Raw genomic sequence first — 27,910 nt, 5'->3', positions numbered from 1 at the left:
CCAAGGCCAGCAAGGAGCGCCGGGAGCACAGGAGGAGAAGGTGGGGGTCAGTGCCAGCCCCTTCCTGCCAGAGCGAGCAAGCGGGCAGGGCTGACAGCAGACAGTCAGGCTGGTGAGAGGACAAGAGTACGACACTCACCCTGCTTCCACCCCAACACACGGGGCTCTAACAGACACAGAACTGCAAGGATCCCAAGGGTGGGTCAGCCCTGCGTGGAATGGGCTGTGTCCACGATGCTGGTGTCACGGGGCAGGGAGGTCAGATGGGCTGCCCGTACCACGCGCCCTTTAACACCTACCCCCGCGCCTGAAGCCCGAGTGAGCGTGTGGGAAAGCGGAGCGTGTTGAGAAATGAAAGAACAGGCCCGCATCTACTTAGATGCGCATTGATTAGCTTGGGAGGAACGCGGGGGCAGGAGGCCTTCCAGGAAGGGAATTGGGGGGCGGCAACACCCTCCTAACTTCTGAATTTTGTATGCACTCTGTACCAAAGTGAATTTTTGATGAAGAATGAATTAAAAAATTAAAAGCCACTTCGCTGTGGGGAACCACCACAGTGGGGGGCGGGGGAGCAGAAACAAAATATGAGCAGGGCTGGCGGGGGCACGAGCGCCTTCCCAGCCCCTGCTTTCTTCTATATTTGCCGCCGAGAACCGGGCACACTCGTCTCCTGGCAGACGCCCTGAGCACAGGTGGCCGTGGGGCTGGCGTGCGTTCCCGGCTGCAGCCCAGCGTGCGGGAGCCCCCGGGCTGCTCTCCCAGACCCCCTGGGCCTCTGGCTGTGTCCAGGGTCCCCCCGGGCATGTTAGGCAAGACCCCAGGGAACCCTGCAGGTCTGAACTGACTCCCCCAAACCAACCTGATCCTGGCTGGCGCCTGGAGTTTGCAAATGTGTTCTCCTAGCAACCCCCCCGCCCACCCACCCCTACCCCATCCTGATCCTAAGAGCTCCAGTCTGAGGGAGGCGGAGTCTGGGTGGTGACAAGGCACCCTAGCCTCCTCCCATGGGCGGGCCAGCAGAGGCCAGGAGGGTGAGAAAGAGGATGGGGTGCTGGCCCGGATGCTGAGCTGGTTTCTGGGACTGCCCGGTGCTCCAGCACGAGGGGCCGGAAGCTCCTGCGCCAGCCTGGGCAGATGCTGGGAGATAACGGCAATCTCATTCCCGCAGAACCCGTGAGCTGGGGAGAGCGTGTGCTCCTCTGGACAGGCACACTGGCCCCTGCCGTGGACAGGGCCGTTAGCTCTCCTGGGCCACGGTGGGGTCGGTACCGAGGCCAGTAGTCCTGCTGGGGCCCTTGCCTGTGGCTGTGCGAGGGCAAAGACTAACCACCTCTGGGCCTGGGGACCCCGAAGGTGAGAGGAGGGGGAGGCAGGGGTACCAGCTGCTCCCCACATCAGGTGGGTCGTCAGCATCACCGCTTCTGGGCCCCCCCCTGAGGAGGGGGCAGCTGCTGGTCACTTCCCTGCTGCCCACTAGGCTCGTCTTCACAGCACTGCCCTTTCTGGGCACCAAGTAGAGATCTAGGGTGGGGTCCCCGCGATGGCCGCCTGTGTCCACCCCCACTCTGACGTGCAGGTCCTGACTCCAGAGTGGCCGGCAGCAACTAAGGGGGGCATGTGTTTGTGTGTGGCGCCCCCCTGTGGACAGCGTGGGAACTGCCGGGTCAGGATGGTGGCCACACCCCCCATGGGGGTGGCCTGCAGTCCCGTCCAGCCTCAGACGCCACCAGCGCCCAGCGCGCGCGGGCGCGGCAGGTGCTGGGCCAGCAGCCCTGAGGGCAGGTTCCCCAAGATTCAGAGCCAGAGCACAGAGCTGCCGCCTGCTGGGCATCTAGTGACACAGGAGGCCAGGAAGGTGGGCGTGTCCATGCGACCTGCCTGGAGGGCCATCCCCGCCCCCAGAGGCAGGGCTGACAACACGTGTGACCCCCAAGAGGGGCCAGAGTCCTCTGGTTCCAGCACAAGCAGAGAAACTCCAGAGCAGGGTAGGGGTGACACACCCCTGACCCCACAAAGAGAATTTGCTGGGCCCGCAGGGACAGGAGCACTGAGGGAGGGGCTGACCGGGCGTCAGGAAGCAGAGTGGGGCCGGGAGGCGGATGCCGCACAGCAGCACAGGGTGGAGGCCACTGCGGGGGTGGGCAGGGCCTGAGCCAGGAAAGACAGGCCAGCTCCTACCTCCACATGGGCTGGGCTCCCAGCACACCCATGCACATACGTGCACAGTGCACACATACACAGGGAGCACAGAGGCATACATCAGCACACGCGTGCACACACGTGCTCTGCAGAGTGCAGCAGGGGGGAGGGCAGGATGCAGATGTGAGCGACAGACTGAGGCCCCACTCGGTGTGTGTGGTGTGTGCCTACAGGCGGCTAAGGTGGCCTGGGGTGTGGGGGCCGGCCCCGAGGGTCTGCATGCGGCTGGAGGGGAGGGGGGTGGGAAGTGTGAGGAGAATGCCAACAGGCCTAGGCGCGGGCCGTGCTGGGAATCTCAAGCCCGTGCGCATGCCCAGAGCCCAGAGAGGGTGGAAGCCTGCGTCCTGGGCACAGCTGCTCAGGCTGTGGGGTGCCCCTGGCGCCCAGCCTCCAAGGGCCCCAGGAGAGCATCTGCTCCATAGTAGCTGTCCCCATCAAGGTCTGGTGCCGTGGCCCTGGCCGGCGAGAAGCTGGGCCCGCCTGCAGGTGGGTATGAACACAGCCAGGAGGGCACCGGCCTGGCACACAGGCCAACATATGGTCCCCCAAGCCCCACTAGCAGTGACCCCTGACCCAGGAGGAAGGCCTGAGCACTGCCAGGTGTGGCCCCACCCTGCGGCTTTCCCCAGAGGGCCGTGCCCCTGCAGCCACACTCAGGGGGACCCAGGAAACAGGGGCCTCCACAAGGATGAGGGCTCTGGCGCTGACCCCGGGCCTGCCCGTCCCCCACCCTCCCCCCAGAGTGGAGAGGAACCCAGCCGGCCCCCTCGTGCTGGGCCCAGCCTCTCTTCTGTTTGCCAGGCGCTTTATTGGACCCCACAGGGAACGAGCCCGTCTACGGACAGTCATGCCGCCCTCCCCCTTTCCCACGTGGAAGGAGGTGGGGGGAGAAGGGGGGCCCCCAGCAGCAGCCCCGTCCCGCCTGAGGGCTTACAGCTCTGCCCCCACCCCTGAACTGGTCCCCAGCTACACAGGGCTCATGCACAAGTTCCGTGTGCAGAAGGCCTGGGTCTAATCCTGGAGCATGAAAGGATGAAAGAAACAAACAAACAAAATAGTGGGAGTGGCGGCCTGAGTGAGTGAGAGAATGATTCGTATCCCCAGGTGGGGGTGCCCCAGGACAGTCCCGGCACCAGGAGAAGGTGCCATTGCCAAGACCACATTTGACGTATCTCCCCTTGACAGAGAAAGGAGACGGGGCGGCGAGAAGCCACGGAGCAGCATGTTGCGGGGGCGCGGGGGACCCAGGGAGCAGTCCAGGCCCGCGGCTCGGGGAAGGGCACCGGGTGAAGCGTTTATTGCTCGAGCCTGCAGCTCCCAGCGTCCGGCACACTCAGGGCCACTCGGGTGTCCTGGGGCCCTCAGAGGTCCAGGAGGAATCGTCGCACCTGGGCCAGGTACTTGGGCTTCAAGTAGTCCCCCAGCTCCTCCTTGCTGACCCACACGTGGGGCCGCTGGGCCCCAGCCAGGGCCACGTGTCCCGAGAGCAGAAGCGCTTTAAAGAAGAAGACGTGGCCCCCGACGCTCCTCTCTGAGCGCACGGCCTGGGGGAGCTTGAACTTGTAGTGGCCGCAAGGCGCATTGCCCAGGAACTTGGCCTCCACCTTGTTCTCTGCAGGGGAGAGAAAACAGAACGGCAAGATGAGGAAATGGCCACCGGTGGGCCCCGACCCCCAGAATCCTCGACGGCGTCATGGAGAGCCGTCCCGGTGATGCTTTCAGATCAGGCCCCGGCCCGGCATGTCTGAGGAGCCAAGTTCTTGGCAAGGAGTGTCTGGGGCAGAGCAAGGACAAGGGTCCATGACGAGGTCTGCAGAGTGACAGCAAGAACAATGCTAACGGGTGCGCCCCGAGGCTGAGAGAATGTGGGGGGAAGCTGTGTACGAGCCAGCACTTCACACACTGGAGGAACCGGCTTTAGCACTCAGCACGCCGGGAGGGCTGGGACGGGGGGCAGGGGCATGAAACTGGGCCCTGAGACCAGGGTCCCAGTCTCACATCCAAAGTGGCATCAGAGAAACCGCAGATGTGGGCACAGAAACATTCCCCGTTCATGAAAGACAGGTGACCTCACGGGTCTTGGGCATTTTTTTTTGGTTTGGGTTTTTTTTTTTTTGGGGGGGGCAGGGTTTGGGTCACACCAGGGGCAATGCTCAGGGCTGACTTCTGGCTCTGCACTCAGGAATTACTCCCGGTGGCGTTTGGGGGACCCCGGGCTACGTGCAGGCAAGCACCCTCCCCGCTGTCTCTCTCCGGCCCCACACTCCCGTTTCTGCGTGTGAGGGAAGGCCCCCTTCCAACAATGCCCAGAAGCGGGTCCCTGAAATTCCCGGCAGGCCCTGGGCTCCCGTCTCTCCGTGCCACCAGCTGTCTCATATGATCCCATGCCCGCTGGCAGGGCAAGGGTGCAGCTCCCTCCTGAGGGGGACAGGCTCGTCCCCTGCCTGTCTGCCGGGGGGGCACCTGCACCCTCCTCTACCACCTGCTTTGTCACTGTCTCTGCTGGAGCGTTCTGAGCGTCGTGCTGACTCTGTGCAGGAGCCCCTCTCAGACCCGCTCCTCCCGCGAACCTGCTCTGAGGGCGCTCTCCCTGCGACGCACAGCAGCTACTGCCTGCGAGAGTGGGGGCCCCGCCTGGCCTCCGCTCCTGGCTTCAGGCAAGAGCAACGCTGGGCGCTGCTTCACTGGACTAGCGCCCTGTCCCTCTCAGCCAAGAGTCCATCTCAGTCCGTTGCTGCCTGGGGCTCGTGGGTCCCTATGCTTCCCTGGGGTGCTGCCCGGTCTCCCCAGCACCATTCGCAGAGACCGTCCTATGGCGGGACACGTTCCCGCTGCCTCTGCTGGGGCACACGTGGGCTCACCTCAGGACTCTCTTCGGCCCCCCTCACCTGTGGGCCTGTGCCCACAGCACCCCTGATGGAGCAAGTCAACGTGGAGAAGCTGAGCATTCCAGACATGGAATCCCCTGGGGAAGCACAGAGGGGCAGGGAGGGCACCGACACCACCACCCGGGAGACCACACACTGGTCAGAGCATTACAGTGTGACAGACCTTGTGAATAAATGCGCAGACACACGCACACACATACACACACATATGCACTCATGCACACATGCACACACATATACTCATGCACACATGCGCACACACATGCACTCATGCACACATGCACGCATGCAGACATGCACGCACGTACACACACTCACGCATATGTATGCACTTACAACACACATATGTGCACACGTGCATGCATACTCCCATGCACTCAAAGTTCTTGTGGTGTCTAGAGAAGCACGCCAGCCTTTGTGCTGACCTACAGATGGGAACGTCGCTGCTTCTACACACCACCTGGGTAGCGGTGGGCATCCCCCTACCCAGAAGCTCTGTCCTCGACAGTGAGACAAACACTCTTAACTGTTAACAAGGAGATGGACGCTGACAAGATGCATGTCCACCTGGCAGATGGTGTGGCGGCCGCAAGTAAGAGGTGCACTGGTGAGCAGCCTCTCACGACCTGCTGGAGCCTCTGCTGGCACTGCCTCTGGAGCCTCTGCCCTCAGTCTGGAACTGCCTCTGGAGCCTCTGCCCTCAGTCTAGGGGCCATCTCCTGGAGCCTGTGCCCTGAGTCCGAGCATGTCTGGGGGCCTGGACTGAGAACATGGCTGGGCTGAGGAAGACCCACAGAGAGAGCGTGTGGGGGAGGAGCATGTGCGCAGCGGAAGGGCATGTACGGGTGCAGAGGAGCACAAAGGACATGCACTGGGGGAGGAGCAGGGGGGTTCTACATGTCCACGACAGCCATGCATACTGTCACCAAGCAAGGCCTGACCCTGACAGCCAGCAAAGCACCCCCCAACCCTGCTGAGAAGACTGTCCCTAGTGCCCCTCTAGAGTGACCGACAAGAGCTGAGTTAGCACACCAGCGCCGAGACCAGGGGCAAGACAGCGCTCTGTCTGGGATGAGCCCGGCCTCCCAGAACACATGGCCGTGAGCAGCAGGGCTGGAGACAGGAAGCTCGGGACCCAGGGGAGGAGTACAGGACAAGCCTGAGAGTCAGTGGGTAACCCTGGAAGACTTCTCAGTGGGGGTGACGGGATCCGTTTCCAAAAGCAAGTCCTGGCAGGTCTAAGTGAGAGGACAGGGAAGTGACGGCAGCTCAGCTGGGAGCCACATCAGCAACCCCAGGCTCTCATTCCCCTGCACTGTCCTGTGGCCCACTGGCACCCAAGGTCAGTTTTTGGTTGTTACTGTGGGTGTGGGTGGGTCTGAGCTCAGAGACGCTAGCAAGGCACCTAACAACACACAGAACCATCCCTCCAAAGCACCTGACCCAGAGCCACATGGAGTCTCTGTGCTGGGCCAGGGCCGAGCCTGGCACCCTGCACAGCTGACACCAGAGAGCAGCACCAGACGCCAAGAAGCCAGAGAGAGAACAGACAGCTAGAGCAGCTCCCCCAGCACCGAACCCAGAACCCCTATAGGACGGACAGGTGGACGGACGCTCTCCTGACCCCCGCAGTCCGAGCTGACCACCGACCAAGTGCACGCAGATGTCAGCGCGCCCACTCCAGCCTGGGTCCGTAAGGCTGAACGGAAGCCTCAGGAGCTCGGCCAAGCCAGTTTCCTGAGATCAGAGGGGAAGCAGCACCCCTGAAAACGTCCCCCTCGCTGAATTTAGGCACCAGCCGTTGGTCTGGCAGGAAAGCCCGTCTCCCAGGCACTAGACATAGCCGTCCTTCCCAGGGCAGCCCCTCCCCTCAGGGCATCCCGCAGCCCATCCAAACCCCTTAGGGTGGTAAGGTGTAATGGTGCTGATTGATGTTGGAATATTGAATGTAATAAATTACTGTGAACAAACTTATAGAAATAAAAAATAATAATAAAGCCCCCAGAGCAGCCCCTAATCTAGGGCACCCCCACAGCCCTCTGAAGCTCTCTCGCTCACAGTGGAGCCGCATCTGGTTGCTCGCAGCCTAACAGGGACGCTGAGTGCGGGGCCTGCAGGGCGCAGGGGACTCACCTGCCAGCGAGCCCAGGACCCGCTCAGCCGTGCCCCGCAGGGTCTCTCCGGGCTGCCACTCCGCGTGGGGCAACACCCACACCTCCTGGTCCCCCAGCTTCTCTTTGACCAACAGGACAAGGTTCCGGTCCAGCTGCCGCTGCAGCGAGGTGCGGTCGTTCTTCTTATCGGCATCTGGGAAGAGAAGGGGATGAGGAGGCTGCTCTCAGGGGCTCCGAACCACACCCTCACGGTGCTCTCGGGCAAGGCTGGGAAGAGGGGAGGGGCAGGGAAGGGACTGATCGTTCTCCCACCAGGAAGGTTTTCACCCTTGTGACAGTTTGTTCAATAAAACACAAAGCGAGAGCTAGCAGCAGCAGCCCTGGGGGGACCTGGCGCCCCACATCCCTGCTGCTGGCCAGAGATCACACACCTGTCGTGCGGGCTCCGGGCCGGAACTGCAGGAATTTCTGCTCCCAGGCATCTTCCAGGTCCTGCACCAGCAGGATGTCCTGCTCGCCGTCCTCGTCGTCAGAAAGGTCCTCTCTCTTCTTCGCCAGTCGCCGGGCTTCCTCCAGCGCGCGCAGCTCGTGGTCTGAGTACAGGCTTCTCTCTACCTCGATCTGCAGACGTCACAGGGGCGAGAGGCTCGCTCACGACGAGGGAAAGTAAAGGCATAAGCGCACCCCCCCCGCCCCCCGGGAGAATCAACGAGCCGGCGCCTGGGACAGACCAGGACGTGCATAAGCCGCCCTAACCAGACACGCCTGCAAAACCTAGAGCGCGAACAAAGGCTGGGAGTCACCGTGGGGGGCTCGGACAGGAAGCCAGCGGTGAGTCAGGGGTGCGAGCATGCACCCGGCCCGCTGGGAATACGTCGCCCCACCCCCTCTGGGGCCGGCGCAAACGCCGCTCGCTCGGGCCGCACGCACCTGCTGCAGCAGCGCCGCCACCTCCTCCTGCAAGGGGGTCAGCGGCTTCGAGACCCGCGGCGGCCGCTGCAGGCACAGCGCGCCCCACAGGCGCCACGGAGCCCCGCTGCACGCCCCGCGCCCGTCCGGCCGCCGCCAGCCCGCGGCCGCCCGCAGCAGAGCCGCGCGCACGGGCGCCGCCATCTTCCCGGCCTCCCAGGAGGCCGCGCGGCTCCCAGAAGGCCCCGGTGCGGGGCCACGTGACCCCGGGTCGCGGTCACGCGGGCGGCCCCGCCCCGGAAGTGCCGGGCCCAACCATCCCGGCCGGGAGGGGCGGACACGGTGACCGTTAGGGCGCCGGTGCCCGGTCGAGGCTCGGAGCGAGGCCGTGACGAGGCGCTCGAGGCGGGGAGCGGCCGTCGCCGGCGAGAGCGGGGGGCCCCCAAGGACGGCAGCCGGTCGGGGTCACCCGAGCGGGTCATGCAGGCGCTGAGGAACGCGGGCGCCCGCGCGGCAAGCCGGTGAGTGGGCGCGGCGCCTCCGACCCCCGGGCCCCGCGGGTGCTCAGCACCCTCCCGCGCGCCCGGGACCCCCCTCACCGCGCCCGGGACCCCCTCACCGCGCCCGGGACCCCCTCACCGCGCCCGGGACCCCCCTTCCCGCGCCCGGGACCCCCTCACCGCGCCCGGGACCCCCCTTCCCGCGCCCGGGACCCCCCTTCCCGCGCCCGGGACCCCCTCACCGCGCCCGGGACCCCCCTTCCCGCGCCCGGGACCCCCTCACCGCGCCCGGGACCCCCCTTCCCGCGCCCGGGACCCCCTTCCCGCGCCCGGGACCCCCTCACCGCGCCCGGGACCCCCCTTCCCGCGCCCGGGACCCCCTCACCGCGCCCGGGACCCCCCTTCCCGCGCCCGGGACCCCCTCACCGCGCCCGGGACCCCCCTTCCCGCGCCCGGGACCCCCCTTCCCGCGCCCGGGACCCCCTCACCGCGCCCGGGACCCCCCTTCCCGCGCCCGGGACCCCCTCACCGCGCCCGGGACCCCCCTTCCCGCGCCCGGGACCCCCTTCCCGCGCCCGGGACCCCCTCACCGCGCCCGGGACCCCCCTTCCCGCGCCCGGGACCCCCTCACCGCGCCCGGGACCCCCCTTCCCGCGCCCGGGACCCCCTCACCGCGCCCGGGACCCCCTCACCGCGCCCGGGACCCCCTCACCGCGCTCTCGCCCGCAGGCTCGCTGCCGCCACCCGCTCCCTGCACGGCTCGCAGGACTCCGCGGCCCCGGAGCTCATCGCAGACACGCCTGCGGACTCCAGCCGCGGCAGCTTCAGGTGGGCGCGGGTGCGGTCGCCCCGGCCCGGTCCCGTGCACGCGGGGCTCTCCTTCCTGGGCCGCTAGGGCAGAACCCCTCGCGCCCCCCAAGTGATGAGAGCAGACTCTGCTGCCGTGGTGCTGGGTGGGACGAGGTGGGAAGGGCTCATTGGGCAGAGCTGGACCCAGGGGTGCAGGTGGCACTTGTGGCTGGCAAGGTGAGGAGACACGTGCGGAGGGGCGCACGCACCCCGGGTTTGGCCCTGTCCCAGAGCCCCCAGCTGCAGAAGTCCTTTGCCAGGTGCTGGGCACAGCAGCGCCCCAAGACCAAAAGCCCAGCACCCCTGCAAGCTCGGGTTCCAGGTGGAAATCCCTAACCAGGACATGTAGCAGGTGGTGGCCGGGTTTGGTCTTTATTTATTTATTTATTTATTTATTTATTTATTTATTTATTTTTGCTTTTTGGGTCACACCCAGCGATGCTCAGGGGTTACTCCTGGCTTTGCACTCAGGAATTGCTCCTGGCAGTGCTTGGGGGACCATATGGGATGCCAGGGATCGAACCCTGGTCAGCCGTGTGCAAGGCAAACGCCCTCCCCGCTGTGCTATTGCTCCAGCCCCCCAGGTTTGGTATTTAGAAGGAAGAGCAGGCACCAGTGTGCAGCGAGAAGGGGACAGAGGCACACCTGGTCACGGCCATCTGCCCCTTGGCACTGTAGGGGTCAGCATCCAGAGGACAGAGACTGGGTGCAGGAATCTTGTCCGAGAATGACAGTAGATCAGTGGGCACAGCTACAGGGCCACTGGGCAGCTGTGTCAGCGTGTGCCATGGGGGGCTGAGAGGTCTCCCTTTAACCCAGGTGTTGGGGCTTACCAGAGCGATCAGCAAGGTGAGAAGAGGGGGAGGTGGGGATTTGCGAGGGGGCCAGCGGCTAATGAAACAAGGCTTGAAAGGATCTTCCTGGTATCTGGAAGGCCGTGGACAGGAGGAGGGAGGCCTCTGCGGGTTCCTTATTCCTCTGCACACTGAGAACTATCCTGCATCCACTGGGAAGATCCCAGCTGTTCATGGGGGCGTTGGTGGGGTGCGAGCCAGGGTCTCCACTGACGAGCCCCACATCCGAGGCAGGACAGGCTGGACTCAGGTGATGCCACTTGTCCTGAGAGTCTGTCTCAGGCCACAGTGGGGAACGTGCCCCGCGCACCCCTTCTTGTTGCAGCATCTACCCGCCGGTGCCCGGGCAAGAGAGCCCGCTGCGGTGGGCGGGCAGGAAGTTCGAGGAGATCCCCATCGCACACATCAAGGCCTCCCACAACAAGTGAGTCGGGAGGGCGTCCGCCACAGGCTCATGGGGTGACTCTTAGAAGAGTTCTTGGGGACCCTCACCTGCTGCCCCTCCACTGGAAGGCTCTCAGTCTCCCAACATCCAGGGCCTGAGTCCACCTTCCCTGGCACTTGCAGCAGGAACTCAGGCACCATGTCTGCCCAGCTCAAAGGCTCACAGCCCAGGAGGACACTCTGGAGCCCTGCGGGTGGGTGAGGGCCCAGAGTGGAACGGCCGGATCTCGGCCCTCCTGCCTTCTCTGCACACAGCACACAGATCCAGGTGGTCTCCGCCGCCAACCAGCCCCTGGCCCGCACGTCCTGTGGCACCGAGGGCTTCCGGAATGCCAAGAAGGGCACCGGCATTGCAGCGCAGACAGCAGGCATTGCGGCCGCAGCGGTGAGCGGGGCAAGGGAAGGCGCTCCTAGAACTGGGTACCCCTGGCCTGGCCTGGGAGAGGGCCGCATAGTGCAAGCTTGAGAGCCTCCACCCCAAGACGGCAGGGAGGGGTGCCGGGCACAGGGAGGTGGGGCCCCACATACTTGGCCCCGTGGGTCTGGACAGCCTGCACCTCAGAAACCCTTAAGGATCCGTGGGGTCCAAGTAGTCTTGACCTGAATGTGGGTGGAGGGACCCAGGGGGCATTTGAAGGAAGTTTAGGTGATCTGTGATGACATCCAGTAGCTTCTGGTCCAGAGAGAAAGTGGCCATTACTTAAGCATGGTAACTGTTCCTCAAGCTTCACCAAGTAACTACTAAAGCACCACTTAGTAATTTAATGAAACACTGATCAGTAACTGTTGCTTAAGCATCATTTAGTAACTACTGAAGCACCGCTTAGTAACTATCACTGAAAAGTCACAAAGTATCAAGCACCCCCAGCCCCTGTCCTGAGTCCTTGCCGGGTGCCGTGTTGCGGACTGTCCAGCAGGTGGCAGTGCTGCTGGGCTCAGAGAGGGATTGTGCTGACCCTGACCCACCGCTCTCCTCTCCAGAAAGCTCTTGGCAAGGGCGTGACCCACATCCGAGTCGTGGTCAAGGGCCTGGGACCAGGGCGCTTGGTGAGTGAGGCCACTGCGTGTCCAGGGTGTCAAGCAGAGTCGGGGGCTGCTGTACAGGGACCCTGGGCTTCCTATGCACGTCCATCTGGATCATGGAGTCCCACGCTATCTTTTTTTTTTTTTTTTTTGCTTTTTGGGTCACACCCAGCGATGCACAGGGGTTACTCCTGGCTCTGCACTCAGGAATTAACCCCTGGCAGTGCTCAGGGGACCATATGGGATGCTGGGAATCGAACCCGGGCCAGGCCGCGTGCAAGGCAAATGCCCTACCCGCTGTGCTATTGCTCCAGCCCCCGGAGTCCCACGCTATCTGCTGGGGGACCTGCCCTGCGTGCCAAAAGGGGCTGCCTGTAGTGGAGCATGGGGGGCTCCGGGCTGGCGGGTCACCCACCATCCTTTCTCTCTTCCAGTCTGCCATCAAGGGCCTGACTATGGGGGGCCTGGAAGTGATCTCCATCACAGACAACACCCCCATCCCGCACAATGGCTGCCGCCCCCGGAAGGCACGGAGGCTATGAGGCTCCGACACCCTAAAGCTTCCCCCGTGTGAGAAATACAGAGCCCCCACCCGGGAAATAAAGACTGCCACCCGCTGTCTGCTTCCAGTCACTCGTGCCTGCCCTGTCCTGCTGTGGGGGACACAAGCAGCAGAAAGACCAGCCAAAGGCCACGGCCATCAGTATGGGATGAGGCACTTGCCCGGTTTGTGCCCCTAAACATTGCCAGGAGTGATCCCCGAGCCCAGTCAGGGCAGGGAAGGAGTCCCCGTGCCCTGCAGACAGGGATGTCTGAACCCCTGGACCAAGGCGGTGTCTCCAGCGGCGTCCCAACACAGTCCCCCTGGGATCACTTCTGCCTCTGGGACGCTCTGGAGGGAGCACCGATGTGGAGCCTCCCAGTCGGCAGCCCCAGTGAGGCCATCCTCAGCCAGGGTCCCCTAAGCAGCCACCCAGATCCCGGTGAAGTGACAATGCAGCAGAGCAGAGAAAAAGAATCCTCCCAAAAAACATCGTGGGGAGGGCCAGAGTGTAGCTCCATGGGGGTGGGGCAGGGCAGGGCAGGTCCCCATAGGCCCCAGCAGGTGGCGCACCCAGGTCTGCCACCACCCCCCCAGTCGGACATGAGCTTGTGCATCCCTGCACTGTCCCTGGCTTCTCCCTCTCATTTCTCCCCTCCCTCTCCGCCCCTCTCTCTGCCTCTCTCTCTTCCTTTATCCCTGTCCCCCCTCACTGTCTCCCTCCATCCGTCTCTCCCTCCCCCTCATCAGCTCCGTGTCTCCCTACCCTTCTGCCCCATGAAGAGCCTCTGGAAGTGCTGCCCAGGCCGGTACTCTTCCCCACCACCCCCAGACTCAAATGAATTCCCCCAGGCTTGCTGGGCCTGTGAAGCTTTGCTGCCTCCAGATGTGAAGGGGGAGACAGCCCACGCTGAGCACTGACAGCCCCCAGAGCTGAGGGTCCCGGGGAGGCTGCTCCATGCACGTGGGGGAGCACCTCCCAGACACAGGCTGAGTGAAGGGGCCATGGGAGGCGGGAGGCAGGGCTGGATGGGGGCTGGGCGGGCTGGACGCTACTTGAGGTGCTTCTCCCATCCCCAGCTTATCAGGAGCGTCCTGGAAGGGGGCAGGGTGCTCCGTTTCCATAGATCCCCTCGCAGCTTAGCCACCCTGGATTTGCCTGATCCCCCTGAACCCAGAGGAAATGTCACTGGGACCAGCAGCAGAACACCTGCCATCAGCCCCCACTCCCCCCCACCCCCTGCCATCCCTGTCTCCCTGCTGATGGACCCTGGGGCTGGCTGCCCAGAGCAGAGCGGGGTGACCTCAGTGCAGACGCGGGGACATGAATGTTCTGTCCCCGGCCCCACGGGCCCTGCGGCCTCGTTAACTCCATTTTACACACAGATGCTCTCGCTCTGCTGCTTGCGTGTGTCCCTGGCAGCGAGGACACTGTGCAGACAGCAAAGAACACGCTGTTCAGACGCCACGGCGAGCCAGAGGGCCCAGTGGGAAAACAGGGAGCCCCTCCCCCACTCGCCAGGCAGCGGCTAGTCCCGATGGACCATGGATGGGTGGGTAGATGGATGGACAAAAGGATAGACACTGGAGAGGTGGATGAATGGATAGATGGACAAAGGGATGGATGGGTGGGTGGGTGGGTGGACAGGTGGTTAGATGGATGGATGGGGGATGGATGAGTGAGGGTGGGTGCATGAGCAGAGGAGTGGGTGGGCAAATAGAAGGGTTGATGGATGGTGGGAGATGGGTGGAGGGTAGGTGTCGGTGTGGGTGGACAGTGGGTGGGCACATGAGTGAACCCACAGAAGCAAACCAGGTGCCCAGTGGTCCTGGGGTGGTACAGCCTTGCCCCTGCCTCACTGGGCTGCCTGGACCTCTGGGTCCCTCCCTCCCCATAGCAGTGGGGTCCCAGTAAGGAAGCACAGACTCCACAGACTCCTGGGGTCTTTGTGCTGAAAAACACTGACATGCATCTCCAACACCGCCGTGCCCCAAGCTTCTCAGTACACCCCAAGCACTTGTGATGGGCACCCACGTGCACACATGCACATGTGATACTGCATGCCATGACTGAGACACAACCAGGAACCTCACAGGCACACCTGGGGCGTGGGGTGGGGGCAGCCCTGGGCAAGCAAGTGCCCAGGGGAAAGGGGGAAGCCAGGGCTTCTCTCATCTCAGAGCAAACGCCAATGCAGGAGAGTTCTGGGTGGTACTGGGACCTGCTGGTACTGGGTGGTACTAGGCACTGGGTGATACGGGATCTGGGTGGTACTGGGGCCTGCTGCAGTGATTCCAGAGCTGTGTTCAACTGTGGCAGAACGAAGGAGCAGACATGGCAGGCAGCACCCCAGGAATTGGCAGGCCGGCAGAGGGGCTGTGGTGGGTGGGTGCAACGTCCTGCTCTGCTGACAGGCCCTGGGGATATCCTCCCGGCCACACGAGCAGCTATGGCCACTGGGGAAGGTCCTGGGCTGTGGGGTGGGGGCTCTGCGCTGGGCCCGCCGGCTGCCATGGGAACAGACAGCTCACTGAGAGGCAGCCCTGGGCCTGGGTACACCTAATCCTGCTGTCCCCGTGCACACAGCCTCCTCCACAAACAGCAGCTGTGAGCTGGGCTCTGCGGTGGCCCCCACCTGCCCACACCAGGGCTGCCCGCTCCCCTGGCCAGCTTCGGTGTCGTCTCCTTGCTAACCCCACAGTTCCAGGAGCAGTGACACACATAGCCCCCTCCAGCCCCCAGGAGTGAGCTCTGACCACCACCGGATATGACCCAAAACACACCCCCACAGAATGGCATGAGTCATCCCCAATAATCAGACACTGATTCAGAGGTGAGGATCTGGGACAGGGGGCCCCAGGCAGGCACCCCCACCCCTGCAACATCACCACTAGAACCCAAGGCTCTCACAGCACAGCCCGTGCCCTACTGCCCGGCCCAGTTCACCAGGGCCCCAAGCCCCAGCTGCCTTCTCGGGGTACAGGTTGGGGGGTGGGGCTCCAGACCAACTGCTTGCATCTGAGCCGGAACTGGCCATTTCCTCTGGGGGAGCGGGCAGGGAGGGTCCAGGGAGAGCGGGGCCCAGGACTGCAGTGGGAGGGCAGTGTCCCTTGCTGCTCCGAGGGGGCTCCAGCTGGCCGGGAAATCAGTCCTGTCCTGCAGAAGGCATGTTCTGTTCCAGCCGCTCATTAAATGCCACGGCGTCTCCTCCTTCCAGGAGCTGTGAAATGTGCCAAATGAATGCGTGCGCAGGCAGCCTGGGCACAGCGGGGCCTGCGGGAAGCTGAGCGGGAAGGGGCACAGTCACAGACACCCCCGCCCCAGCAGCAGAGGAAGAAATGCGGCTCTCAGGCCACCGCACACTCGGCCGGCCGCTGGATTCCCAAAGCCCAACCCTTGTGTCCTTGCGGGCACAGGCCAGAGGGGCAGGGCGCAGGCAGAGGCAGGAAAAGAGGCCGGGGGCTCTCTGTAGGCGGGGAGATTCATAGCCTCAAAAAGCGAGGTGAGGGGCTGGAGAGATAGCACAGCGGGTAGGGCGTTTGCCTTGCCCGCGGCCGACCCGGGTTCAAATCCCAGCACCCCATATGGTCCCCTGAGCACAGCCAGGGGTAATTCCTGAGTGCAGAGCCAGGAGTAACCCCTGTGCATCGCCAGGTGTGACCCAAAAAGCCAAAAAAAAAAAAAAAAAAGCGAGGTGAGAGGAACTGGACTCCGGTGCCCCCACAAGCCCCCCAAAAAGGCACCTGAGCGGGGAGCCAGCTCAGAAGTCACGTGGGAGCCCCCCTTGGTCCCTGAGCCACACAAAGCAGCAGCACCCACGCTGCCAAGTGTGGACCCAGAGTGACAGCACAGCTGGGCTTGCACGTGGCTGACCTGGGGTTCAATTCTGGACACCCCATACGGTCCCCAGAGCCCCCGCCAGAAGTGGCGATCCCTGAAGGGCAGAGGCAGAAGTCCTGCACACTGCCCGTGTGGCCCAAAAATAAAATATAAATAAAAACAAGCCAGCACTGCCAGGTGTGAGGGCGAGACTAACAGAAACGGTGGGGTGGGGGGGCTGGGATTCTGACCCGGTAACAACATGGAAGACGGTGTGGGGAGAGCAAGACCCAGAGGGGCCAAGCCTGAGAAGGGGGAGGGCCGGCGGGAGGGGAGGTCTACTTCTGGGGGACAGCCTGGGTTCCGGTTTTGTGAGAGGAAGGGCTTCTGGAGACCAGCGACAGGGTGTGCCCGGGCCCGTGCCGGCTGGCCGGGACAGGGAGATTCGCCCCATTGCCGCTCCAGGTCTAGGCCAGGCCCCTGCAGCTAGCCTGAGCCCTGCACTGGGGGGCTCTGAGAGGCGGCAGAACCGGTTTAGACCCGGCAGAACCGGTTTAGACCCGAGGGAGAGAGCTGCAAAGGGGTGTGCTGACCATGAGAAGCCCACTCCCCCCCTCCCCCCCAACCTGGAACCCACTTAATGGACTCCCTCCCTCCCCAGGCACGCCTGGCAGAGGAGGCATTACGCTGATTACCAATAATTATGAGTCTCTCGTTCAGGGCGGCCGAGGGGCTCTGACAAAGGCGCACTTTGCAGTGACTCAGTGTACTTGAAAATAATGAAGCTGCGTTCTTTTGGAAATTACCTCGTTCAGGCTTTTCTCAGAATTAGCCCGCTTCCCTGCGAGGGCGCGAATGAAAGGTCGCTCTGCTCACCGGGGACGCTCCACACAAAGGGCCAGAGCGTTCTGCCAAGGCACAGCCAGGCGGGGTGAGGCAGGAAGATGGTGGAGGGATAGGGGAGGGCAGCGACACAAACAGTGGGGGCCCCTCGAGCCCCTGACCCCGCAGGGGCCCTGCCGTGTCAGCACTGTCCCTCTGCATGTGGTTGGGGCATGGAAAAAGCCCCCTCCACGGGGCTCTACCTGCCATCACCCCCACCCGCTTCTCTCCTCATCACAGCCCCAGAACGCAGCCCCAAGCCCAATGCTGGGGGTGATTAAGGAGTGCTGGTGATGAGACAAAAACATTCCCTATTGTGGCCGGAATCCTGAGCTCGGAATCCTGAGCTCGGGATGGTCCTGAAGGAGTTGCAGCTGCTCCTGGGCGGGGGAGGGCCCGGCAGACTCAGGGTCTAGCTTACTATGGGGCTTGGTCTGGACACGTCAGGGGTCAGGGAGGGGAGTGGGGCAACACCCGAGTGAGGGCACTTCCCACGTCAGGCACAAACGGGCAGGCACAAGGCCAGCTGGGATCTCAACAGAAAACCAGGCTGGCAAGGAACGGGCATCAGGGTTCGTGGACACCCATTAGCTGCCCTGAGGGAGCAGCCGCAGAGACCACGACACTGGCCCGAAACCAAAGGAGATGGCCACTCTCGGCCAGAGACACACTGAGGCCTGGCGTGGCCCAAACAGGCACCTGTGGCTCTCCCACACCAGCATCAGTGGTCAGCTAGTGGCCCCCAGCACAGTCCCTAACAGACCTGGGGCAAGTTTGGGGCCACACTCAGCAGTGCTCAGAGGCTGTGCACACAGCCCCCACACAAAGCCCTTCCCAGGCACCCTGGAGGAGCTGGACCCTCTGAGGCAAGAGCCAGGAAGCAGATGCTTTTGCCCCATGGGCTCCGTTGACCCCCCGCCTTGTGAGCTGGGGGTAGGTGTCTCTGGAGACCGCCCAGGCCCCCACAGTGTTCTCCCGAGGAGCGTGTCCACCTCGCTCCCCATCTCCTTCTGGGCAGATGCTCAGTCCCGCGGGGACATGGGATAGGACAGACCCGGAACTCCCGCCTGATGAGGATGAGCCGGACCTACACCTGGCCGTCTGTCTGTCCCCAGGCTCCTGCAGCCACCTGCTGGCCCGACATTCCCCAGCTGCCTCTGAAGGCAGATAGGAGCCCCAAGTTGGACACGAGCAGCCCCAGGGACACAGGCTGGGGACAAGAGACAGCTGGAGGTTCTCTTCAGGGCCCCCCACTGTGCCCGGCGCCTGCTCTGACACCCGCACGACCGTGCGTGCTGCCCCGGGCTCATCTGTGCCTTCCCCACCTGGCCGGCACAGATGGCACAGCTGGGAGTGTGCTTCAGCGCAGGGCCGGGCAATTACCCTGAGCTGAAGCAGGAGCTGAAACAGCCCCCGAAGAGCGCAGTGTTCCCTTGGGCTATAGCCGCCAGCATCTGGGGCACCGAGGACAGAGGCAGGCACGGCCGGGCAGGCTAAGAAAATACAGACGCTTTATTCCCTTACAAAGATGGCCCTGCGGGCGCAGCACAGGGAGGAGGTGGCCGTGCTCAGCACGCAGGGGCCGGGGAACGCTTCACCCGGCGGTGCACCAGGGGGAAGGCCCGAGTCTGCCTGTCGTGGCGCAGAGCGGAGGAGAAGTCCAGGCGGGAGACCCAGCAGCAGACCCTGATTCTGCTTCCAGGTCTCAAAACAAGGAGGGGGCCAGGCAGGGGGCCTAGGTGCAGCAGTGACGCATGTGGAAGTTGACGACGTACTCGGCATTGGTCCGCTGCACGGAGATGGCGAAGGGCTCGAAGGGGTGGAAGGTGAAGGCCACCAGGCGCCGCACCGTGTGGCTGACAGGGCGGCCCAGCAGGCCTGCCTGGATCTCGAACTTGAGCAGCCCTGAGTCCCGCGCATAGAACCTAGGGGGTGAGAGATGGGACTTAGCAGCACCGGAGCCCGGAGCAGCATGCACACATGCACACGGGTACACACACAGGCACACGTACACACACACAAGTGCACATACATGCATGCACATACATACACATGCATACACACAAGCACACACATGTACACGAGCACACACACATGCATGCATACACACAAATGCATGCACACATGTACACATGCATGCACACATGAGCACACGAGTACACGAATATGCACACACGAGCACACACATAAACAGGCACACATGTACACACATGAGCACACACATGCACATGCACACACATCCATGCACAACTGCATATGCAAATACACAAGCACATACATATATGCACTTGCATACACACACAGAGCACGGCAGCAGTCTGTATATACACATATTCACACACAAGCACACACAGAGCACGGGGGCAGAGTTCGTACATACACATATACACACACAAGCACACACATATGCACATGCACACACATCCACGCACAACTGCATATGCAAATACACAAGCACATGCATATATGCACTTGCATACACACACAAATATACACAGAGCACAGTAGCAGAGTCCACCCCACAAGCAGGATGCCTCCCACTCCCCTGGTTGGTCACCCAGAGTAGAGCACAGTGGTCAGTCAGAATGGGGGGTCGCGAGTCACCGGCTCCTTCTCCTTTCCCAGGGGGACCCCTAAGCCCCAGCCTCCCCACTTTTCCAGAAGCATCCTGCCCCAAGCTGTCGCGGTCAGGGCTAGCAGTGGGGCCATTAGATGGAGTAAGGAGAGACTGGGGGCACGCAGGAGGCCCAAGTTCCATGCCCGGCGCTGGGAACAACCCTGAACACCGCTTGTGTGGCCCCCCAAACTCCCAGGTGAAACAGAGGAAGGACGCCAACAAGTCTGTGGTTGATGCGACGTGCCCTCCTGCTCCTTACCCGTGCCTGCTCTCCAGAGGCCGCCCTCTGCACTGCTGGGGACACCAGCGCCACAGACCCAGGGCCCCTGCCACACAAACACAAGGCTCCATCCTAACAGGCACCCGCCCGAAGGATAGCTCCAGGCCCATCCCTCATTGTTCACTTTTGAGAGGAAATTCCTCTGGGAGGTTCTTTTTCACACAGACACAAAACACTTTTCACTGAGCACCATGAGAGCAAAGCCAGGCCCACCCATCAAGACTGAGCCCCTTTCCCATCTTCAAAGGGGATTCTGGGGACAGGCACTAGGGGGGGCCACACCAGAGAAAGTTCTGGAAAATCCACAGCCTACATTGGAAAGTCTTTAGGCAGAAGGACCATCACAGTCCCCGACACCAGGAACACAGGCGGTACCTCATGGACACAGCCTGAGCTGTCCTGCGGTCCACAGCTGTGGGCATAGGCCACACACCGCCCCCTCCAAGGACGCAAGCGTCACAGAGCTGGGGACAGCAGGGACCACGAGGGTCAGGAGAGAGCACTGGCAGGGGCCAGCCAGGCACTATCAGCCCCTTCCTCGGCCCAAGCAGAAATATGGGGGCAGTGGCAAGAAGCTCCATTTGTTGAGGGCCGGGCGACAGCGAGGACCAACCCGCTCCAGGAAAGCCCGCCAACCTGCAGAGACAGGGGCAGAGGACAAGGGCCACCTTGTGTCAGAGTGCATGTCCTCTGAGACCCAAGTGTCCGACGCTCATACAGGGACCAGCCAAGGCGGAGGCATATCCCAGGGCCGCACTGACAGTGCCTGAACGACCTGGAGGTCCAGGTGGACGTGGCAGTGCTCCCAGAGCCACTGGCCAGGAGGGGCTCCAGGAGCAGCCACACGGCAGCAGCCACCTGGCCCAGAAACACACATCGTGAGCCACACAGGGCTGCATGTCTGCATGAGTGTATGTTCATGTGTGTGTGCGTGTGTATGCATGTATGTGTTCATGTGCATGCATGCGTGCAGGTGTGCACGTGTGTATGCAGGTGTTCATGTGTGTGCATGTGCGTGAGTGCATGTGTTTCTGTGTGTATATGCAGGTGTGTGTGCAGGTGTGTGCGTGTCATGTGTATACATGTTTGTGTGCATGTGTGTGTATGCATGTGTATGCATGTTTCTCTGCATGACTGCGTGTGTGTGCTCAGGTACATGGGTGTGTTTACAGGGGATCAACTGGTCTCCTGCATATTTAATGGCTGTTCTCCTGGCTGGGACCAGTCACTTTTAGAAGGAAGCACTTCCAAGCTTCCAACGAGGATAACAAACATGGAAAATTCCTCTGAGTGAAGCCAGAGACCCCAACACCTGCTTACTCCCAAACTGTCTGACCGCCATCACCATCCTCCCCCTGGGAAGCTGGCTGGAATCACGTGACCTTGATTCAGGTAAGACCCGACGTCCACACTCCTACACAAACCCTGCCCTGGAGGCCACAAAAGAAACCGTCCAGACACCCCGAGAGAACAGCGAACAGCCCCCTGTGCCCACGTACCTGATGGGGTGGTCCCCACAGGTCTTGGGCCGCTCCATGACCGAAACCCACTTGTCATCGTAGCTGAAGAGGGACAGGTCCAGATAGGGGCTGCCGCTGTAGGATTGGGCGCTGATGGGCAGCTGGCCCAGCAGGCGGCGCACGGCCTCTGTGTGGCCCCCGTACTTGGCGTTCACGATGGTGTCTTTGAACCTAGGCAGGCATGGGGCGGAGGCGCTGTCAGCAGGACACTGGACACCAGGCACAGGGGACACAGCAGCGACACCACCAACACACCAACACGGCGGCAGAAACACACCAGCAGGGCAACAACGGGGTCTGCTTGGGGGACTCCACAATCTTCATTTTCCCATTGCTTCTTTCTTAGACTCGCAACTCTCTATTAATCCATGTTTTTAAGTCTCTATAGGGTCCACAGCGATAGTACAGTGGGGAGGGCATTTGCCTTGCATGCAGCTGACCGGGGTTCAAACCCCAGCACCCCATAAGGTCCCTCGAGCACTGCTAGGAGTGATATCTGAATGCAGAGCCAGGAGTAAGCCCTGAACACTGCCCAGTGTGGCACAAAAACAAAAAATAAAATAAAAAGGCTCAATCAGGAATCTGGAGAGACAGTAGAGGAGAGGACACTTGGGGTTTGATCCCCAGCACCCTCATGGTCCCCTGAGCATGGTCAGGAGTGATCCCCAAGTGCAGAGCCGGGGTAATCCCTGAGCATTGCTGTGGGTGACCCAAAACCCAAAAACAGAGGAACCAGAGGACAGTACAGCGGTACAGCAGGGAGGGCATTTGCCTTGCACACGGTCGACTTGGGTTTAATCCCAGCATCCCATATGGTCCCCCAAGCACCACCAGGAGTAATTCCTGAGTGCAGAGCCAGGAGGAACCCCTGAGCATCGCTGGGTGTGACCCAAAAAGAAAGAAAAAAAAAGTGCCCAGTCACCCCAATGTAGTAGGATGGGGGTGGTGCCGAGGGACGGGGCAGCAGCTTGTGGGACCACACGACCTGGGGTCAACACCCCCACCCCCAAAACCCAGAGACCCGGCTCCGAGCTCCCGCAGTGGAGACCAGCACAGCACCCCGAGCAGCGGGGCCCCGGGAGCTGCTCACCTGCGCTGGATCTGGCGGGCGAAGTTGTTGCTGGAGGCAGAGCAGGGGAACTGCACGTCGCTGTGCAGTGTGGCATTGCGGAACAGGTCACAGAAGTTCTCGAAGAGCTGCAGGAGCTCGTCCGAGGTGTTCTCAAACACAGCCACCACCTCTGTCGTCACCATGTTGTACAGCACGAAGAAGGAGGCCTGTGGGGCAGAACGCGGTACCAGGGCTGAGTCTGGCACCTGGCATGGGGAGGGACACACAGGGGTGCTGGGGGCAACCCCTGGGCTTCACCACCACAGGCCTTAGCCCTGCCCCCAGCCCATGAGTCCTGAGTCATCAGAGGCTCTGAGCTGGCCAGCGGCACCTAGAGGAGTGTGGTTTCAGAGGCCAGAGCGGTAGAACAGCGGGGTCCCATCCCCGGCACCCCATAGGGTCCCCTGAGCACCGCCAGCAGTGATCCTGAGTGCAGAAGCAGGAATAACCCCTGAGCATCACCAGGTGTGGCCCCTCCACCCCTGAAAAAATAAGGGTTTCATTCTGGAACCAAATAATCAGAGTAACAAACTGGCTACCTGCCCTCCTGAAAATACGGGTTTCAACCCAGACCTGTTCTAGAGAGACATTCAGACATCCGCTGGCCAACATGCTGTATAAAAGAGAACTCAATTTCCCATTCCGATATGTTTTCCTTCCAGAGTATTTGCTCTCTACTAGCTTTTCTACCTGGACATTTTTTTTAAAAAAAATCAGTTTAAAAACGCCAGATATGGGGGCCGGAGAGATAGCACAGTGGCTAGGGTGTTTGCCTTGTACGTGGCCAGCCTGGGTTTGATCCCCAGCATCCCATACAGTTCCCCAAGCACCACCAGGAGTAATTCCTGAGTGCAGAGCCAGGAGGAACCCCTGAGCATCACTGGATGTGACCCAAAAAGGGGAAAAAAAAAAAAAAAAACGCCAGATTTAATTTTCCTGCCTTCTGAGAAAGTGCTTTGCCACCTGGCACTGCCCATCATATGTATGTGCGGCTCAAAGTCCAGTTTGGGGTAGTTGCTTCCCCTCTGTATGCTCTGCAGAGATGCCGGACACAGCTGGCCAACCCGACCCAGCACCACCCAACAAACACAAGGGAAACTCAGGCTTTCCCTGGCTGGGTTCGGGAAGACAGGGGAGGCAGGCAGTCACGGGGCTGGAGGGTCCTGGGAAAAGCATTTCACAGGCCTCAGGGCGCAGGAACCTCAGAGCTCAGCTGCCCCTCCCGGGGCCCTAGAGACAGTGGTGCCAGCATGCCCCTGACAGGGCTGCAGAGGCGTCCAGAATGCGAGTACCTGCGAACTCACTGCTGTAGCCTGAGTCCAGACCCCGGTACAGCTGGGGCCACTGGCAGAAGCCCCCTCCGAGCTTCTCCCCCAAGACTCCTGAGGTCCCCTGGGGAGTCAACCTGGCGATACTCAGAGGCTGAAGGACAACTGAGAATGACAGGCCGAGGAGCCAGAGCGAGCGGGGCAGGCCCACCCTGCACGTGGCCCGTCCAAGACCCACCCCCAGCATCCCACAGAGTCTCCCGAGCACCACCACACATGGGCCCTGAGTGCAGGGCCAGAGTGACTCCTAAGCACTGCCGGTGCGGCCCAAACACCAAATTAAAAACAGAATGACACCTGTCAAGTTCCCTCTCGACTGCCCCTGGGCAGACTCTGTGTCCAGAGGTCGGAGTCCCGGGGAGGAGGCCAGGACAGAGAGGCCACAGGCACGTTCAGGCCACAAGCTGGGCAACAGGAGCAGCATCCCGCTGTGTTTTTTCATTTTGCTGCTGTTGTTTTTCCTTTGCTTTGGGGCACCCAGCGATGCTCCCAAGTTACTCCTGGGCCTGTGCTCAGGGATCGTTCCTGGCGGTGCTCAGGGGACCATAGGTGGTGCTGGGGATCCAACCCTGGTGGGCCACACACAAGGCAAGCGCTCTCCCCGCTGCCCTATCGCAAGGGCCCAGCCGAGCCCTGAGCTCTGTGGTTCTTGTGATACTTGGGAGACACCGGACCGCTAGGCACACCGGCTCCCCTCAAGGGCCCTGGAGACAAAACATGCTACAGAATGAGGTGCTGGCGGCACGGACAAACTGTGCGCCAACGGCTTGCATGGGAGGGGGGACGTGAACGTGCCAGAGCAGCGGGCGCGGCGCCCACCTACCTGGGACGGGTCAGTGACGCGCAGGGTGACCACGTCCTCGCTCGTGTACTTGATGAACAGGTGGTTCTCGTCCAGAAGCTGCATCTTCCACATCCGCAGCTGCCGCAGCTGGTCAAAGTACTGGAAGAAGCGCCGCTTGGCCATGGCGCTGCCGTCCTGCTCGGCCCGGCGCCACAGGTACACGAGCAGCCGGTGCTTCAGGGAGTTGATGAAGGGGTCCCGGAAGGGGCCGGCCATGCCCGCGGGGCCATCGCGCCGCACCTCAGGGAAGACGGCCGAGACGGCCAGCAGGTCGTCCTCGTAGCAGAAGTGGCCGATGGTGCGCACATCCAGGAAGGTGCCCTCGGGCGTCACCTGGAAGACGTGGATGGTCTGCTGCTGCACCGACAGGATGGCCAGGATGTTCTTGTACAGGTAGAGGCCCTGGTTGTGGGACAGGACCACCTTGTCGCACTTGAAGGTGCGGGTGTCGCACAGGCGGCCCGAGTGCAGGTCCACGATGTGCAGCGAGTAGTCCTCGAGCGGGGAGCGCGGGTTGGGCGTGACGGACTCACTGTTGCGGTACACCTCGTGGAAGGGTGGGTGCGGCTCGTCGGGCAGGTAGGCAGCAGAGCCCACGATCACGCAGCGGCAGTCATCTGTGAAGAGGCTGCACTCCCGGTTCAGGTGCTCGCCGTGGGCCGCCACGCTGGTGATGTGCAGCAGCGCGAAGAAGCGCTCAAAGAGGCGGCCGCGCACGCCCGCGGAGCGCGGGTCGCCGGCGCCACCGTTGGCCAGGGTCTCGCCGGCATAGCCCTGCAGCAGGTCCTCGGCCGCCTGGCAGCCCTGGTACTCATAGATCTCCAGCGACGTCTGGTCCGAGGAGAAGGCGATGAAATAGCGGCCGTCGGGGGAGAACTTGCGCAGGAAGCAGGGCGGCTTCTCCACGTTCACCACCGTGAAGTTGGGGAAGACATTCTGGTGCAGGACCCGCACCTGGTGCCAGTGGGTGCCCGCGCGGCCCGAGCTGATGCGCCGGCGCTCCAGGCGGTGGATGACGTTCTGGTTCTGGATCCGGCGCGGCCTGATGGTGGACGCATGCTGGGCCATGGTCACATTGCTGGGCGGGAGGGAGGCAGCATCAGGGAAACGGCACCCAACGGGCCAGACCCCCAGGGGGCCCAGAGCGAGAGGACAGCAGGGAGGGCACATACCTTGCATTCATCGGAGCCGGGCTCTAGCTCAGCACCCGATATGGTCCCCCAAGCACCACCAGGAGTGATCCCAGAGCACAGAGCCAGGAGTCAGCCCTGAACACCGCCGGGTGCAACCCCCAAAAACAAACTAGCATACAAGAGCGCAGAGACACCCATTTCTCACTCTAGCCCCTGACAGGGGGTGCCTAGAATCAGCATTTCTCCTCCCCAGGAGAGCTGGAAGTGGCCCTGACTGTCCAGTCTGAGGAATAGCGCCTGCTGAGCAAACAGCTGAGCCCTTCGGGACCCGTCAGCAGAATGAAGCCAGGACTTCATCGGATCTGCCCATGCAGGGGTCGCAGTCAATATCTGTTTGCGTTTCCAAACACTTTGCTTGGATGCTAAGAAACCCAAACCTATGGCTCAGTGCAATCTCTTAACGAGACTGGAGAAGTGCTTGTCAGGGCTGGAGTAACAGAACAGCAGGGAGGGCACCTGTCTTGCATACGACCGACCAGGGTTCAATCCCTGCCATCACCCCATATGGTTCCCGAGCCCCGGGCAAGAATGGTTGACAAAATCAGTCAGGAGTGAGCCCTAAACACCTTCCCGCATGGTGCTCCCCAAAAACGCCAGGGCTCCCTGCTCACAGAGATTGCAACTGTCTTTCGTTTGTTTGGCTGGTTGGTTTTGATTTTTTGTCTTTTCGGATCACACCCAGCAATGGTCAGGGGTTAGTTACTCCTGGCGGTGCTCGATGCACCATATGGAGATCCAAACCGAGGTGGCCAAGTGCAAGGCAAACGCCCTACCCGCTGTTCTATCGCTTCTGCCCCAGGATTGCAACTTTCACCCCTGCGTTTCTAGGGGAGCAGAGGGAGCACCTGTGTGAGGCGGGGCTCCTGAGGACCATCTTAACTTCCTCTCTAGGACGATGTGCCCAGGGAGGTGACCCAGGGACTGCTCCCCTGCCCTGAAGGTAGCCCCGGCCGGGCTTCTGCGTCAGTGTTGCTCCAGCTGCCAGGTGCTGCGGGCCGCGTCCACCGCATCGCGGGGGCGCTGGGCAAGGCAAGTGTGTATACCAAACACGAGGTATGGGGGCTTCTCCTGGTCTGCATCAGGACGCTCCCCTGCACTCTCCCGGTCAGCGTGGGGCCCCCCACTCCCGGACTCCCGGGCCTCGCCCTGGCGCTGGACTTGCGGTCGCAAGGTGGACAGGACGGCTCGGACCTCCAGTCCAAAGCCGGGGCCGAAGCAGTCCGTGTCCAGCCCGCACCCCCGCGGGTGAGCCTCAGTGACCCCCACGGGGGCGTGGCCGCCGCTCGGACGCCCCCGCGGCAGGGTGAGGGGTCAGGGGGGCTGCACCCAGCAGGGGGAGGCCTCACCTGCGGCGTCGGACTCACAGGGTCGGCGCCCCGCCCCCGCCATGCCTCGGCCCGGCCCGCGGCAGCCCAGCCCAACTTCCGGCGCCCACCGGAAGCGTGGAGCAGCGAGCGGGACGCGTGGGGGGCGCGCGCCGCCGGCTGGTGAGAGCGCACCCTGGCGTCCGGAGGGCGCGCGCTCGCGGCTTTCCAGTCCTAACCTGGGGCTCGAACCCGTGCCACTCTGCTCCTGCAGAAGCGCCGCCAGAAACTGTCTTATGCCTCTTGTCGGGTGCGTCATTTCTTGAGAAACGACGTTTTTGCTTTTTTCTCCTCTTAGGCAGTGCGCGCTGGGGAGGACCGACTTTGAAGTCAGTGCCCAAGAGAGGGGGCACGGGGAGACATGCAGACAAGTGTCCCTGCATGGGGTCAGGGCCCCCAGGGCCCCACGTGTACAGAAAGGTCTGAAGACCTTGAGGCTCCAGTGCGTGAGCGCAGCCTGGGTCCCGTGCTGCTGGGGGCGGGGAGGTGAAGTCTTGTGCTCAGAATCAAAAAAGTACCTCTTGGGTGTATTTTTTCTTGGTGGGGGAGGGCACCCGGCAGTGCTCACGGCTGTGCTCAGGATTTCCTCCAAGCTCTGTACTCAGGAATCACTCCTAGAAGGGCTCAGAG

General features: G+C 62.3%; 3 protein-coding genes across 5 annotated transcripts; 1 reads left to right on the top strand and 2 right to left on the bottom strand.

Annotated features, from left to right (window-relative positions):
- Window positions 1-3,468: 3,468 nt before the first annotated feature.
- MRPL46 (mitochondrial ribosomal protein L46) lies at window positions 3,469-8,347 on the bottom strand. Its single transcript, XM_004617528.2, has 4 exons — window positions 8,132-8,347; window positions 7,633-7,822; window positions 7,221-7,394; window positions 3,469-3,811 (listed from the first exon to the last, which is right to left on the bottom strand). The coding sequence occupies exons 1-4, from the start codon at window positions 8,312-8,314 to the stop codon at window positions 3,561-3,563; spliced, it is 798 nt and encodes a 265-aa protein (XP_004617585.2). The 5' UTR covers window positions 8,315-8,347; the 3' UTR covers window positions 3,469-3,560.
- A 28-nt stretch (window positions 8,348-8,375) lies between these two features.
- On the top strand, window positions 8,376-12,397 carry MRPS11 (mitochondrial ribosomal protein S11). The gene is made up of 6 exons (XM_055141839.1): window positions 8,376-8,631; window positions 9,340-9,438; window positions 10,639-10,737; window positions 11,013-11,142; window positions 11,739-11,804; window positions 12,215-12,397. Exons 1-6 carry the CDS (start codon window positions 8,591-8,593, stop codon window positions 12,320-12,322), a joined length of 543 nt encoding a protein of 180 aa, XP_054997814.1. The 5' UTR covers window positions 8,376-8,590; the 3' UTR covers window positions 12,323-12,397.
- A 6,120-nt stretch (window positions 12,398-18,517) lies between these two features.
- Window positions 18,518-27,345, bottom strand: DET1 (DET1 partner of COP1 E3 ubiquitin ligase). Of its 3 annotated transcripts, none has more exons than XM_004617592.2 (5): window positions 27,263-27,345; window positions 24,703-25,801; window positions 22,531-22,718; window positions 21,420-21,611; window positions 18,518-18,948 (listed from the first exon to the last, which is right to left on the bottom strand). In XM_004617592.2, exons 2-5 carry the CDS (start codon window positions 25,789-25,791, stop codon window positions 18,759-18,761), a joined length of 1,659 nt encoding a protein of 552 aa, XP_004617649.1. In that variant the 5' UTR covers window positions 25,792-25,801; window positions 27,263-27,345; the 3' UTR covers window positions 18,518-18,758. The 3 variants fall into 3 exon arrangements, with proteins under 3 accessions (XP_004617649.1, XP_054997788.1, XP_054997789.1); XM_055141813.1 differs by lacking the exon at window positions 27,263-27,345 and adding an exon at window positions 26,762-27,251; XM_055141814.1 differs by lacking the exon at window positions 27,263-27,345 and adding an exon at window positions 25,896-26,704.
- Window positions 27,346-27,910: the final 565 nt, after the last annotated feature.

The sequence above is a fragment of the Sorex araneus genome, chromosome 6 (assembly GCF_027595985.1).
Source record: "Sorex araneus isolate mSorAra2 chromosome 6, mSorAra2.pri, whole genome shotgun sequence".
NCBI lineage: Eukaryota > Metazoa > Chordata > Mammalia > Eulipotyphla > Soricidae > Sorex > Sorex araneus.
Note: the sequence above shows the minus strand (reverse complement) of the source record. Positions and strands in the feature narration are given on the sequence as shown.